Source organism: Monodelphis domestica, chromosome 4 (genome assembly GCF_027887165.1).
Source record: "Monodelphis domestica isolate mMonDom1 chromosome 4, mMonDom1.pri, whole genome shotgun sequence".
NCBI lineage: Eukaryota > Metazoa > Chordata > Mammalia > Didelphimorphia > Didelphidae > Monodelphis > Monodelphis domestica.
Window position 1 is genome coordinate 4,376,933 of NC_077230.1, and position 15,167 is coordinate 4,392,099.

The 15,167-nt window shown below is 37.2% G+C and overlaps 1 protein-coding gene across 5 annotated transcripts in view; it reads left to right on the forward strand.

Annotated features, from left to right (window-relative positions):
- Positions 1 to 15,167, forward strand: part of ERG (ETS transcription factor ERG) — a 175,031-nt gene that overhangs the window by 151,235 nt on the left and 8,629 nt on the right. For 4 of the 5 annotated variants that reach the window (XM_007493097.3, XM_007493095.3, XM_056825972.1 and 1 more), the window contains 3 exons: positions 12,101 to 12,166; positions 13,025 to 13,081; positions 14,367 to 14,414. In XM_007493097.3, the coding sequence (XP_007493159.1) occupies positions 12,101 to 12,166; positions 13,025 to 13,081; positions 14,367 to 14,414 (171 nt within the window). The remainder of the gene's footprint in view (positions 1 to 12,100; positions 12,167 to 13,024; positions 13,082 to 14,366; positions 14,415 to 15,167) is intronic. The other variant, XM_007493096.3, reaches the window with a different exon arrangement.

Consider the following 15,167-nt stretch of genomic DNA (forward strand, 5'->3'; position numbering starts at 1 on the left):
ATCTTCTGGAGTTTAAATCTGGCCTCAGACATTTATTAGCGATGTGATCTTGGGCAGGTCACTTAATTCTATATGACTTAGTTTCCTCATTTGTAAAATAAAACAAAGACAATGTTAAACCACTTCACTTTCTTTGCTAAGAAAATGTCACATGGGATCATGAAGAGTCAGACGTGTCTTTGAAAGAACAGAACATTTTTCTACAACTTTCAACCATTACTCCTATGTCTGTTCTCTTTGGATAAAGAGAATACATCTTACATCCTGGAAGGCAAAAATCCTACCTGTCTTTTCTGTCAACTAGGTCTTTGGTCTAGGCTAAAAATCAGCAGTATCTTCAGCCAATTCTCATGTGGCATACTCTTCAGCTTCTTCACCATGCTGATTTCCTTGGACACTCCAATTTCCTTTCTGAAATGTGGTACCAAAAATTGAAGACAGCATACCAGATATGGTGTGACAGTCTCTCAGCTGGCTGAGTTGTATACATCCCAGTGATTCCCACCCCACCTCTTTATTCTTTGTTCCCATTCCCCTCAATTCCAATCAAACTCCACCCACCTTTTCCAATGTGCCCTCTGGAAGACTTATTCCTGAAAGTATAAGCTTCTCTTTTCATTTGATTTCCCATTCCTTCCATCTTCTCTCAATCATTGAAACCCAGCTTCCTCTGATGGCATAGCCTACCTGACTTTCCTTTCCAGTACTGGTTGTAACTTCATTCTTTCCCTTTGTTTCACCACTCATTTCTAGGTTCTTTCCCCTACCTCCATCACTCAGTGATCTCTCTTCTTTTGAGGTCCATGCTTCTCATTTCTACTACCCAATGAAAATAATGGTAACTGTTGAGTGTATACCTCTAAGTGGCTCCTCTTCCTTCCTCAACTAATTTGGCACCTAGTTTATCATTTTTCTTTCCTCCTCAACTCCTTACCTCATATGAGGATGCTTGAACATATATGACTTTCCCTAAAACACGCTAACCACTCAGCTCCCCAATCTACTCACTTCCCACAAGCTTCTACTTCATCCTAACTCATATATAAATGTTATCATTCCCACCATTCATTGCCTTAATTCCTACACAAGTGTTGCAGAGCAGCATCTTTTTCCAACGGTGAAAAAAAAATCCAATAACTATTATATTATCTTAGCCGAGACCTCACTGTTGCTAGGCAATTATCTCCCTATGCCAATCCTCCAGTATTAACAAACCGTATAATAATGACCAATCGCTCTCTGAGACTCCACAGTGACTCTTCTCAAATCTCCCAGTGTTCCCCCCCTCACCTTTTCAGTTGAGACTCTATCCTTATAAATTAAAGACAAAATTGAAGCCAGTCATTGAGAATGACCTCTTTTTCCTACTTCCTCATTTTATATCTCCCAAATGCCTTCTTCCATCACTTATCTCTTCCTTCACCAATGTCTCCTGTTACCCACACAAGCAATCCCATTCCATTCCATACTGTTCAGCAGATTGCCCCCATAGTCATTGCTACTCCCTCCGTCTACTGGTTACTTCCCCACTGCCTACAAACATACCCATGAATCCCACAACCCCCCAAAGCCCTTATTTGATCCTCTTCTCCATTCTAATATTGTGCTATATTTTTCTACACTTTGTGACCAAACTCCTTGACAGCAAACTAGGGTCATCTACACTAGGTGCCTTCATTCTCTCTTCTCTTTTCAAGCCCCTTACAATCTCCTTCAGATTCTGTCATTGCAATGAAATTAGCCTCTCTAAAGTTACCGATTGCCAATTCCTTCTCAATTCTCATTCTTCTTGACCTCACCGTTTACGTTATTTCTTCTGGCTCTCTTCCTGCCTATCCGACCACTTCTCAGTCCCCTTCACTGGATCCTCATCTATTTCATGTCTTCAACCATGGGGGTCCCCCAGTGCTCTCTCTTGAACCTTTGTCTCTTCTCCCTCTACATTTACACTTCATGTGATGACCACCATTGCTACTATTGATTTAATTATCATTTCTTTACTGACAATTTCCAAATCTACCCATACTGCCCCCAAATGTTAATTTATCCCCATTTCTTATGTCTAACCACCTTTCAGATATCTCAGATTAGATAGTCAGGACACGCCTTGAACCAAACACGTCAAAAACTGAACTCATCATCTTTCCCTCCAAACTCTCCACCTCCTAATTTCCTCATTACTGGAGAAAGTAACTAGAGTCTCCTAGTCCTTCAGGCTCAAGACCTAGATGTTAAGCTGAATTCCTCACCATTTCTCAGACCACACATCCAACCTGTTACCAAGACCTTGAATACAGCCCCTTCTCTCCAGTGAGTACTGCCACAATTCTAGTGCAAATCCTCGTCACCTCCCACCACACCAGCTTGCTGGTCAATCTGCCTATCTCAGACCTCTCCCCATCCTAATCTAAGCTCTGTTTAATCATTAAAATGATTTTCCTAAAGCCCAAATCTGATCATGCCAGCCCCAACTTCAGGAATTTGACCTTTCCAGCTTTTTAATAGCTCATTCTATGCTACATACTCTTTAGTGCAATGATACCAACATCCTTATTGTTCCACAACCTCGATAATCCATCTCACAGCTATTGGCATTTTGTCTGGATATCCCCTCTTCCTCCTCATCTCTGCCTTTTGGCTTTGATGGCTTCATTTAAGCCCCAATTCAATCTTACCTTCTACAGAAAGGCTTTCTCCATGTTTCCTAGTTCTGGTGCTGTGACTTTCTGATTTATTCCCGATACAGAACTTGCTTTTATCTTATTTATAATATCCTGTATTTAGCTTGTTTTTTATATATTCCTTTGCTTGTGGTTGTCCCATTTAATTGTGAATTCCTTGAGGACAGGGACTGTATTCTGCCTCTTTTTATGTCCACAACTCAGCCCAGTGCCTAGTATATAGAAGGTGTTTGAGAAATGTTTATTGATCTAGTGACTCATTAAGTTTAACCTTAAATCATACATGATGCAGTGATGAACTGGATGGTGGTACGAGCTTTCCCTTAAGGCTGAGCAAGGTTTAATTTGAAATTGCCTCATCTCTCATCACAAAGGTTTGCATTTAAATTTATCGAAATACATTTAGTATTATTTTTTTTAGTTTGATATGCATTGTATGAGGACCTTTGCTAATATTTGATGAATAAAAATAGAAGTTAGTCATTTGCTATAAAATATATTCATGAGAACAGAGGAATAATTATTTAAATAAATATCCCTAATAAATAAATAGGGGTGTGAATAAATAAATGGCCCCAGACCTTAGCATAAAATAAAGCTTAGGTTCTGATGAGATGGCAACTGTCGCTGTTCTTCATCGTATTATTAGAAATGCTAACTATAGCAAAATATCAGGAAAAATAAAGAATATAAAGCAAGCAAGCAAGAAAAACCTGATTTTTTGGATGACACGATGATTTCCTAAGAGAACTTTTAGTAAATCAATAAAACTGAAATGATAACATTAATTGCTTCAATAAAGTAGCAAGATATGAAATAAATCCATAGAAATCATCAATATTTTTATATATAAAACTTAGGGGGAAGTGATGGAACAGAAATTTTTTTCATAGAAACAAAATTGCAGCAAATATCTATCTGACATGCTAATTTGCATGTCAAATTTCACAAAGAACTTAAATGATTATCATTTTTTTTTAAACCCTTACCTTCTGTCTTGGAGTCAATACTGTGTATTGACTCCAAGGCAAAAGAGTGGTAAGGGCTAGGCAATGGGGGTCAAGTGACTTGCCCAGGGTCACACAGCTGGGAAGTGTCTGAGGCCAGATTTGAACCTAGGACCTCCCATCTCTAGGCCTGGAAATGATTATCATTTTAAGCAAATTTTATAGAAATATAGGAAGACCTAAATAACTGGAGAGATTTTTGACATATTATTGGCGAGCTATGCCAATGCAGTAAAAATCATTTTTAGCTGATTAATCTAGAGATTAAGTACTTTACAAACCAAACTGCCATATGAATATGTTATTTAATTTAAAAATAGCAAAATTGGTTTTGAGGAAGAAGGGGTCAAGAATATCAAGGAATAATCAAGGAATTGGAAGAAAAGTGACTCTAAGCAATACAAAAATTTCAGAATGTGTTTTGAAGTAGTAATGTGGAAAATTTTCCAGTACTAGATAGAAATGTAAGAGTTAAGCAGCAGAATAGTTTAGCTAATCCAGACCTAGAAGTGTGCAAAGCTGTCTAGAATATGATAAACCAAAGAACACAGAGTATATGGGAAGGAACCATTATTTGACAAAAAGTACTTGAAAGCTTGGAAAATAGGTTAGCAAAATGTAGTTTTAGAGCAGCATCTTATGATCTATGCCACCATTAATTTCAACTTGGAAAATTATCCAAATATAAGTCATCCCCTTGACATATTGCAAGAGATTGGAGGACGATATACTTTATAAGTATGAAGAAGGAACTGTATAATTAGGAATAGAATGAAAATGGAAAATGGAAAAAATAAACAAGTCAAAAGGATGTGAACCATTAATAAGCACATATTTACTCCACTTAGGCAGACATGAATCCAGCTTTGCCCATATGCCCTATTCCACTCTTGTCTCCTTTCTCTAAGGATCTCTACGACCATTCTTTTGACATTGAGGACAACAGGAGGATGTGAAGGCTGGCCATCTCTTCCTTCTCTCCCCTGCCAACAAGACCAGCCTAGATTTAGTAGTCATATGTTCCTCTGATTTTGTGTTTTAGTTCCATCCTTCTTTAGAGCTCCTTATTGAATATATGTACACATATATTTGTTTGCCTCTCACAGTTTTTCCATATATGCGAAATTCTTTGTGGCTGGCATGCTGCTGAGAAGCCAGCCTGAAGGGAGAAAGTTGTTGGCTTCCCGGTTCTCCCCGTGGGTCTGCTCCTTAGCAGTCAACCTGCCCCAGTTCTTCAGGGCTTAGTCGTAAGAAAAGGTACGGACAGGAAGGAGAATCTTTACATTAAATATCACAAAATATTTGGCATCCAAAATATATTGGAAACTGACATACATCTGTAAGGATAAGAAGTTTTCAAAAGAAAAAATAATCACCTGAAAAATGTTCAACATTGCTAATGATCAGAAAATGCAAATGAAAACAAACAATGGCACCATCTTATACACAGAGGATCAGTCCTGATGTTAAACCGTAAGCCAACTTATTCATAATGGGATTGGGAAAAAAACAGACATGCTAATTCACTGCTAGGAGTTCTGTTAATTTGTTAAAAGTGTTGTTGTTGTTGTAAATAAAACCCTCACCTTCCATCTTGGAGTCAACACTATGTATTGGCTCCAAGGCAGAAGAGTGGTCAGGGCTAGGCAATGGGGGTCAAGTGACTTGTCCAGGGTCACACAGCTGGGAAGTGGCTGAGGCCAGATTTGAACATAGGACCTCCTGTCTCTAGACCATCCACTGAGCCATCCAGCTGCCCCCTGTTAAAATGTTTTTGAAAACAATTTGGAGTTATACAAAAAAGTTGCTAAAGAGGCCATATCTTTTGACCTGGAGAGCCTATTCCCAGGACTATGCCAAAAGGAAAGTATTTAAAGCAAAAAAACATAAGCAAAAACAATCCACTCATGTGTAAAGGTAAATATAGATATTATTTGCATTTTAATAAATCTTTGAAAATTAGGCCAATGATTTGAAAATGATTTAACAAAGTGTAAAACAAAACAAAATAAATTAAATATATGTAAATATATATGTATATATATGACCTAACTTAATTGTATTGTCATTCTTTGAAACAAAGTATTTTAGACATTTAACTGTGATTTATTTTGGAGGGAGGCTGTTCCCCATTCATTTTTTGTTACATTTTAATTTTTTTTAACTAACAAGCTTTATCTCTATTGAGATAATGAAATTTTTTGTTGTTGTGAACCAGCCCTACATTTCTAGTATAAATCCTACCTCATCATAGTGAATGATCTTTGTAATGTTTTGGTATAGTTTTTGCTCTTCCTGGTTTAGGTATTAGCACCAGAATTGTCACAAAAGACATTTGCTAGAACTCCTTCTTTGTTTATTTTCCCCAAATTATTCAACATGTGTTGGACTTATTTAAATATTTGGTGAAAATCTGAATCTGGGGATTTTTTCTTAGGAAGCTAATTTATCACCTGTTGAATTGCTTTTGCTAAACTAGGTTTATTTAAGCATTCTATTTCCTCTTCTGTTTATTAGTTTAAATTTTGTGAGTAGTCATCCATTTCATTTAGATTATGTTTCACTAGCATATAATTTGGCAAAAGAACTATTAATTGCTTTAATTTCATCTGCCTTGTTAATGCATTCATCCCTTTCATTTTTATGCTAAAATTTGATTTTCTGCTTTCTTTTTTAAAAATCAGATTAGTGTTTTTAAATGTTCTTTCCCCCCCATAAAATAAGTTCCTAGTTTTATTTATTAGATGAATAATTTTCTTACTTTCAATTTATTAAACTTTAATTTTCAGGATTTCCATTTTGGAGTTTTAAAATTTATTTTTCTTCTAGGTTTTTTTTTAAAGTTACACACCCAATTCATTGACCTGTTCTTTCTTACATTTTTATTTAGAGATATAAAAGTTCCCCTAAGTACTGCTTTGGCTGTATCCCAATGAATTTTGATATGTTGTTTCATTGTTGTTATTCTCTTTAATGAAATTTTTATTTCTATGATTTGTTCTTTGATCCACTTATACTTCTGTATTGCAACATTTAGTTTCCAATTAATTTTTATCTATACGTCCACATTTTTTCACTTTTGGATCACTTTCAGAAGGTGATCAGTGAATTCTTTCAATTTCCATTTTACCCTCTGGTTTTAGGATATAAGGAGAGTTTTGCTTGATGATCTCTTAAAATATGATGTCTAGGTTCTTTATAACTTGTTGAAACATAATGTCTAGGCTCTTTTATTATTTTCAGAGAGTCTAATAATTCATAAATTATCTCTCCTTGATCTCTTTTCTAGGCCAGTTGATTTCCTAATGTGATACTTCACATTTGCTTTCATTTTTTCTTCTTTTCAATTTGTTTTATGATTTCTTGATGTCTCCTGGAGTCACCAGCTTCCACTTGCCCAATTCTGATTTTCAAGGAATTATTTAATTCAGTGAGCTTTTTGTAGTTCTTTTTCCCCCTTTGGCCTATACTGCTTTTTATGTTCTCTTCAGTGGATTTTTGTTCCTCTTTTTCTATTTGGCCAAATCTTTTTTTTAAATAATATTTTTTCAAGTTTTCTTTTTCTTTTTTGCCTTTTTAACAAGCTGTTGACTCTCATCATAATTTTCTTGAATCATTCTCATCCCTCCCAATTTTTTCTCTATTTCTCTGATTCTTTTTCCCCCTCAAAAATCCCCTTTGAGTTCTTCTAGGAATTCTTGTTCAGCTTGTTTCCAATTCATATTTTTCTTTGAGGTTTTACTTGTAGCTTTTTGACATTATTGTCTTCTTTTGAATTTGTCTGTTGATCTTCCCTATCATCATAGTAGATTTCTATGTTCAGGTTATTTTTCTGTTGTTTGCTAATTTTCCCAGGCTATTTCTTGACTTTTAACTTTATGTTAAAGATGAATTCTTCTCACGGAGCAGTGGAAGGCCCATATCAAATTTCATGGTTTTGTGGGGGCTGGGGGGTTGTGGTGCTATTATCAGGACTAGTTCTGGGAATCTGTAAGTTTTTGGTGTTTATAAAATTGTATGATCTATGGAGTAGACCCTATTCTCCTGGCCTATGCTGTAGCCCCACAGGAAGGGATCTTATTCCCCTGTGGCCTTAGGTGCTAGTGCTACTTCCTTCTTTGGACCTAAATCAGGGTCCCTGCTCCCTTGTGAGCAACTGTAGGTAGTCTTCTGTAGCCACAATCACAAGTGCTTCTCTTTTCCCTGGAAATGTGATCTGGAGCTACATGTGGGCAATACAATTGCATGCTACACTCAGTGCCAGCAAAGGGTGCCCTGAAATCTCTTTCTGACCAGTTGTCTCAAAGCTTCTGCTACTACTATTGCAGCCACCTCTAAGGCCTGTTGGTGGTGTTAAGTTGTCTTGTGTTGTGACCTCAGTGTCATAAAACTGTCCTGTCAACCTCCTAAGTTATATCTATGCCTGGAAAAATATCTCACCTCAACCTTTTTGTTGGCTCTGCCATTCTAGAATTTGATTTGAGGCATTATTTGAAAGTTGTTTTGAGGAGAAAGTTAAAAAATTCATCTGAGTTGTTGCCTATGCTCTGCCATTTTGGCTTCACCCAAGGGGGTAATTCTTATTTAAATAAGGCACTGTGGAGAATAAAAGTTAAAATAAGCATTCTGACTATAAAATTAAAAAAGCTTTTCTATGAATAACATTAAAGAAGAGAATTACAGAAATATAAAGCTATAGAATGAGAAAAATATTTGTCCTAGATATCTTCCAGAGATATTTAATAATAGATAAGTGTTCAAAGGATGTAAGAAAACAGTTCTCAGATTTTCAGATTATAAATTACCAGAAGAAAGTAGGGCCCAGAATATGAGTAGTAAGAGGAAGCCAAATTAAAAGGTTTCTAGGTTTTTTCCTCATAATTAGTGTGTGTGAAGAAATGAAAACGTATCAGTTATAGAGACGTGTATTGGTCTAATCATTCTCTATTTTGGTTAGGGGATAGAGGAGAAACATGACTAGAGTATGCTTTCCATTTGATCCAGTGGCCACAGTATTTATATATGTATACATATATATATATATATATATATATATATATATATATTACACTCAGTGAAGCTATAGATAGATAGAAAGATATAAATAGATATAATCAAAATATGCAGTAGTCCTCAGATAACAAAAGCACTGCAAACAGAATTACTATTTATTGATTACAGAATAACTGGGGGAAATTATGGAAAATGAATATAAAGGTATTTAATTATGGAAGAAAAAGTAAGAGTATTCAGAAAAACATGGGAAATTTTGTATCACTAAGACAGAGTGAAATAAGAACGAAAAGGCAATTAGGTGGCTGAGTAGATAGAAGCCGAGTCGATGTTCACAATGACCCTCAAGTCTCAGAATCTGAACTCTGTCACCCTATTTCCTCATCTATATGATGAAGATAATATCACCTCTATGACAGGGTTGTTCGCAAAAGTTAAAGATCTATATATTTTCTAGGTAAAATACTCTACAAGGCATGATATACAGACATTGAAACTCCGAAGTGAATGACTTGCCTGGGGACCTTCCAAACCCTCTTATATCCAAGATCCATAACAGTGGGTTTGTCTGAAGACACTTTAGCCATAATCTCAGACCAAGCTCCAGAACAGGCAGTTTCCTTAGGTTTGCTCAGGATAGCCATTGGATCACACTCAGAGGACTCTCTTGAACCACCTAAATTCACCCACATTAAGCTTACCTCCTAGTATGCCTTTCCACATTTTACAGCTATACAATGGGACTACTTACTTCACTTTCAGGTTCCACTTTTGTAAACATTGATAATGTACCTGAATTTATTCATCAAAGACTAATATACTTATCCCCTCCTCATGGCTCCTGCACCCTGCCGGTCATTATTCAAGCTCTAAAATTCATCCTCTGCTATTCACTCCTTCATCACTACCACCCACCCTTCAGTAGCCTATTCTAACCGTACCATTCCTTTCACTGTGCACTCTGGGATATCTACTCCATATTGAACAATCCAGTTTACATAGAAGCTCTTTTCTGTTACCCCTCCTTGTATCTTTTTACATTCATTGAAACCTATTTCTCTCCTGATGAAATATCTTCCCTGGCTACATTTTCCAACAGTAATTGTACCTTAACTCATACCCCTAACTCACTGCTCATGGTTATGAAGTTAGAGTTCTCCTTTTTGCCCACTGCCACTTCCAGGTTCTTCTACCATCACTCCTTCAGTAATCTCTTTTTTCTATGAGGTTAATACTATCCACATCTAACACCCCAAAGTGCCTGATAGCCATGTTCTGACATCTAAGACACTCATTTCTTCCTCAATGAATCCATTGCCTGACTCACAGTCTTTCTTTTGTTCTTAAATCCTTCCATCATACAGTGGGACTTCAATATTATAATGATACTCCCTAAAACACTCTAACCTACTGGTACCTCAGTTTATGCATTTTTCACATGTTGCTTATCCACTTTATGTGATCTGTACTTGAGCATGTTCATACCCAAGGGATCTTCCATCATCCACAAATTTACCACTGCCATGTTCATAAACTTTAAATTTCCCTCAGTTGATTATAACCTATTATATCTCAAAGAGACCAAAGATAAGGGGACAGGACTGCGTATCAAAAATTGTGGTGGCAAAGAATGAGAAACTGAAGGGATGTCCATCAGTTGAGGAATGGCTGAACAAGTTGTGGTGTATGATTATAATAGAATCCTATTGTGCCATAAGAAATGAAGAACGGGAAGATCACCAAAAAACTTGGAAGAACCTACATGGAGTCATGCAAAATGAAGTGAGCAGAAATAGGAGAATGTTGTACCCAGCAACAGCAATAATGTGGATTGACTTATCTACTACCAGCAATGCAAAAATCCAATACAGCTCATAGGGACTCATGATGAAAATGGCTATCCCACTGACATAGAAGGGACTGATGGAATTCGGATGCAAATTGAAGCATACCATTATTTATTTCCTTTGTGAATGTATTCTAATATAAGCAATGCCTGCTTTCATAATATGGTGGATATAGAAATACGCATTGCATAATGGCATATGTATAACCAATATCATATTGTCTGCCCTCTTGAGAAGAGGGGGTAGGAGAAAGGGAGAGAACATGGATCACAAAACGTTGAAACATGATTGTTAATTTTTTTTCTACATGTAATCTAGAAAAAATATAAATAAAAAATTTAATGGTCTTTCCTCAGGTTTCATCCTTCCTGATGCTTCTTCAACCCTGACTTGTTCTCCTTTGTACTCTCTCTCTAGCTTTTGACATTTTATGACATTGTTCCTTCCTAGTTCTCCTATTTGCTGACCTTAATCCAGGTCATACCCATTAACTCTGGATGTCCCCCAAAGACTCTGAACTATAGTTCTTCTCTCTTCCCACTATTGCGCTTGTTGATCTCATAGGCTCCCACAACTATTTGTGCAGATATTTCTCAGATTTTTTTTGGACATCCCAAACTTCTTTCTTGACTTCCAGTCTCATATCTTGGAATGTTTATTTCAATCTCAAATGTAAGATAGACATCTTGAACTCAACATGTCCAAAGAAGAAATTTCCCCCCAAATCCTCCCCTCTTTCTGGCTTCCTTATTGCTAGGAAAAACACCACCGTTCTCCACAGTAACCAAAGCTTACAACCCAGGTATTCCTGACTCTCACTCTCCCCCTCCCTAACCAGACAAGTGCCAAATATTGCTGATTTGAGCTTTGGAGCGTCTTTCATATATGCCCCCTTCTCTCTTTTGACACTGCCATCACCCTGGTATATGTATTAGCGCAAGAGTTTGCAGGTAGCCTTTCTAGCCACAAGTCTATCCATCTTCTAATTAGAGGCCAAAGGGATCTTCCTAAAATGCAGTTCTGACCATCTCACTCCTCTGCTCAAAAGCTTCTAGTACCTGCCCGTCACCTCCAGAATCAAACAGAATCTTTTGTGGGTTTTCAAAGTCCTTCCTGATCCTCTCCGTATCATTCTAGTCTCTTTACTTTCTGCCATAAAGCCATCTTCTACATGTGTATTCTTCAGTACAATGACTGGTCTTCTTGCTGTTCTTTGCAAAAGCTATTCCATCCCTTGAGAGGGCATTTTGCATCATTCCCGATGCTGGAATTCAAGCTTCCTTCAAGTCTTGGCTAAACGTGTCATCTTTTGCAGGAAGTCTTTCCTGACACCATTAATGCTTATGCTTTTCTCTGATGATCATTTCCAACTTATCTTGTATGTATCTTATTTGTATATTGGTCCTTGCGAGTTGTACAACCAGTAGACTGTAAGCTCCAGGAGAGCAAGAGTTGTGTTTTATCTTCCAATAAGCAAAAAAGTAAAACCATACTCCATATTTTTAAGACATCTACATTGTTGATATTTATAATAATTTATTGATTTTTATAGATTTATCATATGAAGCAGCCAGGAGATCAACCTGGACAAGTCATAGCCACACTACACAATCAAAAGGTAGAGTTTTGCCCCCTTCCCATGTGGATTTGAATCTTAGTATTTCACATCATTTAAATAACTACAGATTTTTAGGCCCATTCATTTTTTCCAAACCTCTTACATTCCATTTTAGATTCAAAACTATGTATTAGTTCCAAGGCAGAAGACTGGTAAGGGCTAGACAATGGGGGCTAAGTGACTTGCTCAGTCATAGAGCTAGGAAGTGTCTGAAGCCAGATTGGAACCCAGGACCTCCTGTCATTAGGGCTAGCTTCCAATCGCCTGAATCATCTAGCTGCCCCCTCCATTCATTTAAAGATACTCTAATTTCCTTTCTACTGCTTTCTATAATTTCTATGTTTTAATATGGCAACAGATGGATAGATAAAGAATTTATTAAACACTCCCATGTCAGGAACATTGCTAAGCACTGGTGATATTCTTAAAACCAAGCAAGACAGTCTACTCTCAGGCAGCTTGTATTGTGGAGGAAGATGACCCATAAAGAGATGATGGAAAGGATGGGAAGGCACATACTAGAATACTCTATGGCAGTGTAGGAGGCAACCATGGAATCTAAAGAAAGTTGAGGTAAGAGAAAGGCACTGGATGATGGAGGTCCTTTCCAAAGTGAGAGGGAGTAGTGAGTGTGCAGAGCAAAGCCCCGAGGTCGAGATTTCCCAAGGTGGCAATGTGGCAATCTAGACACTTTCCCTGTGTTTTTTTCTACTCTCTTAGGTGCCATGTGACAACAACCCGGTATCTTACTATTCCCAATTGGGATTTGATCCCTGAGTTTAGTAGTGGAATTTATGATGAGAAAGACCAAAGGCTGTTCTGGGGCACACAAAACAGGCTTGTTGTTTTGTTTTTCAGTTACTCAGCCATCTTCTTCAACAGTTCCCAAAACCGAAGACCAGCGTCCCCAGTTAGGTATGTTTCAACACTGGAGATGTTACTTGGGTAGCTGTGAAAAAGGAAGTCACTTCACAAGAGAACGAATGAATTGCACAGTGTCTCTGCTTGATGGCAATGATCTCTATGAACCACAGAAAGCCTCTGCAGCCTTTCTTGTATGTCGAGAATTGAATCAATGTTTAGTTCCATAGAAGAAGCAATAAATGACTAGGAAAATATTCAGGCTTCTTACCAATGGCAAAATCTTAAGGATTTGGGGAATAGTTTTCATTTTAGGACGACATCAAGGTTTAAAATGCAATTTCAAGTTACCCCAAACAAATTTTAAAAAGAGAAATAACCGATGTTGCAATTTCTACAATTTCCAGAGAACTTTGAGACATCATGGCTAGAGGCTGACCTGGGAGTCAGGAAAGTGTCCTTTCAAAATAACGCCCGTGTCCCAAATTAGCTTGTTAGCTCCGACAGCTCTCTAAGGCAGACTTTAATTACAGGCGAGCCACATATGAATGGTAGCCTGAATTGCTGAACTAAGAGTTGCCTACACTGGCAATATCACACAGGTTTAAACTTTCTTTCCCAAAACAGAACTTTGCAATTTATCAAACAAAAACCTGGAGTAGATTCTATTGTATAAAGCTATGGAACCCAAATGGGAAGTTTTTATTATATGATATCAAATGATAGGAACAATAATATCTACAAATTTCTAGCACTAGTCAAGCATTAGGCTAAGTGCTTTACAGCTGTATCATTTGGTCCTTACAACATCTTTGGGAGGTAGGTGCCATTATCTCCATTTTACAGATGAGGAATGTGAGACAAATACAAGGTAAGTGACTTACCCACTGTCAGAAAGCTAGTAAGAGTATGAGGCCAGATTTGAATTCAAGTTTTCCAGACTCCAGTCTTGGCCCTCCATCTACTGTAGCAGAAAAAAAATACTGGACTTGGAATGAGAAGACCTGGATTCTGGGCTTGGCTAGAAGGGTAAGTAACCAAGTGACCTTAGGAAAGTCACTTTACATTTTTGGGCTTCAGATTCCTTGCCTAAAAAATGTAAGAGCTATATGATCTAAATAATCTTTAGGTCCATTCTAGCTATAGGTATATTAAGTTACAAAATCCCTAAATGAAGAAACTTTGCCATAATCTTTGTACGTTCTAAATTATCTAGCACAGCGCTCTGCGCTCAGTGAGCACATAATACTTGTCTGTTAACGGAATCGAACCTATTTCTTTAAAAGCCATTTTGATGTCACTACATTAACAATTTTCTTTTCTTTTCATTTTGCCATAGATCCCTATCAGATTCTCGGACCAACAAGTAGCCGCCTTGCAAATCCTGGTAAGATGCTAGTGCTCTTTTTGTCTCTCAGTACAAGAATGGGAATTCATGTGCTGGAAAGGACCTCAGAAGCAAACACATCCCCATTGTAGCATATTCAACAAGTGGCTGTCTAGCCTTTGAACACACTTTCTCTTGAGGCAGCCCATTGCACTTTTAGACAGTCTGAATTGTTTGGGAGTTTTTCTTGACATTGAGTCCAAATTAACTTCCTTGAAATTTTCATCCATTTGAGTTCTGCCTTTTCAAACAATTGAAGCAAGTCTAATTGGTCATCCACATGACAGCTCTTTTAAAAACACAGCTATCTTGTCGTCACACATGAAGTTTCTCTTCACTAGATTAATCATATCTTGGGCTTTCTAGAAATCTTCATTTGACATGGACCGAAGGTCCACGACTATCCTCGTTGTTCTCGGGATACTTTTCACCTTAATTGGATGTGGCATAGAAGACTTTCAAGTATTCCTGATGAAAAGACTAGAGTCAAAGAGAAAACCTGATATTCTTGTAGGAATCAAGAGAAATCATAAGAGACTAAAATAGTACATAATTTCCATTCTTACATAGGAATAGTTTCCTCAAAACTTTATCATGATTAGAACTTATTGAGGTTATCTCAGTAGACAGAAGGACTGGGTATGATTTTATTAGGCTGGAATGATCTCAAAATAAAAGTGGAATAGTAGGGGAAAGGATGCAATGAGAGAAGTGGGGGAGAGAAAGAATGAAGAAAATTACCTCACATAAATT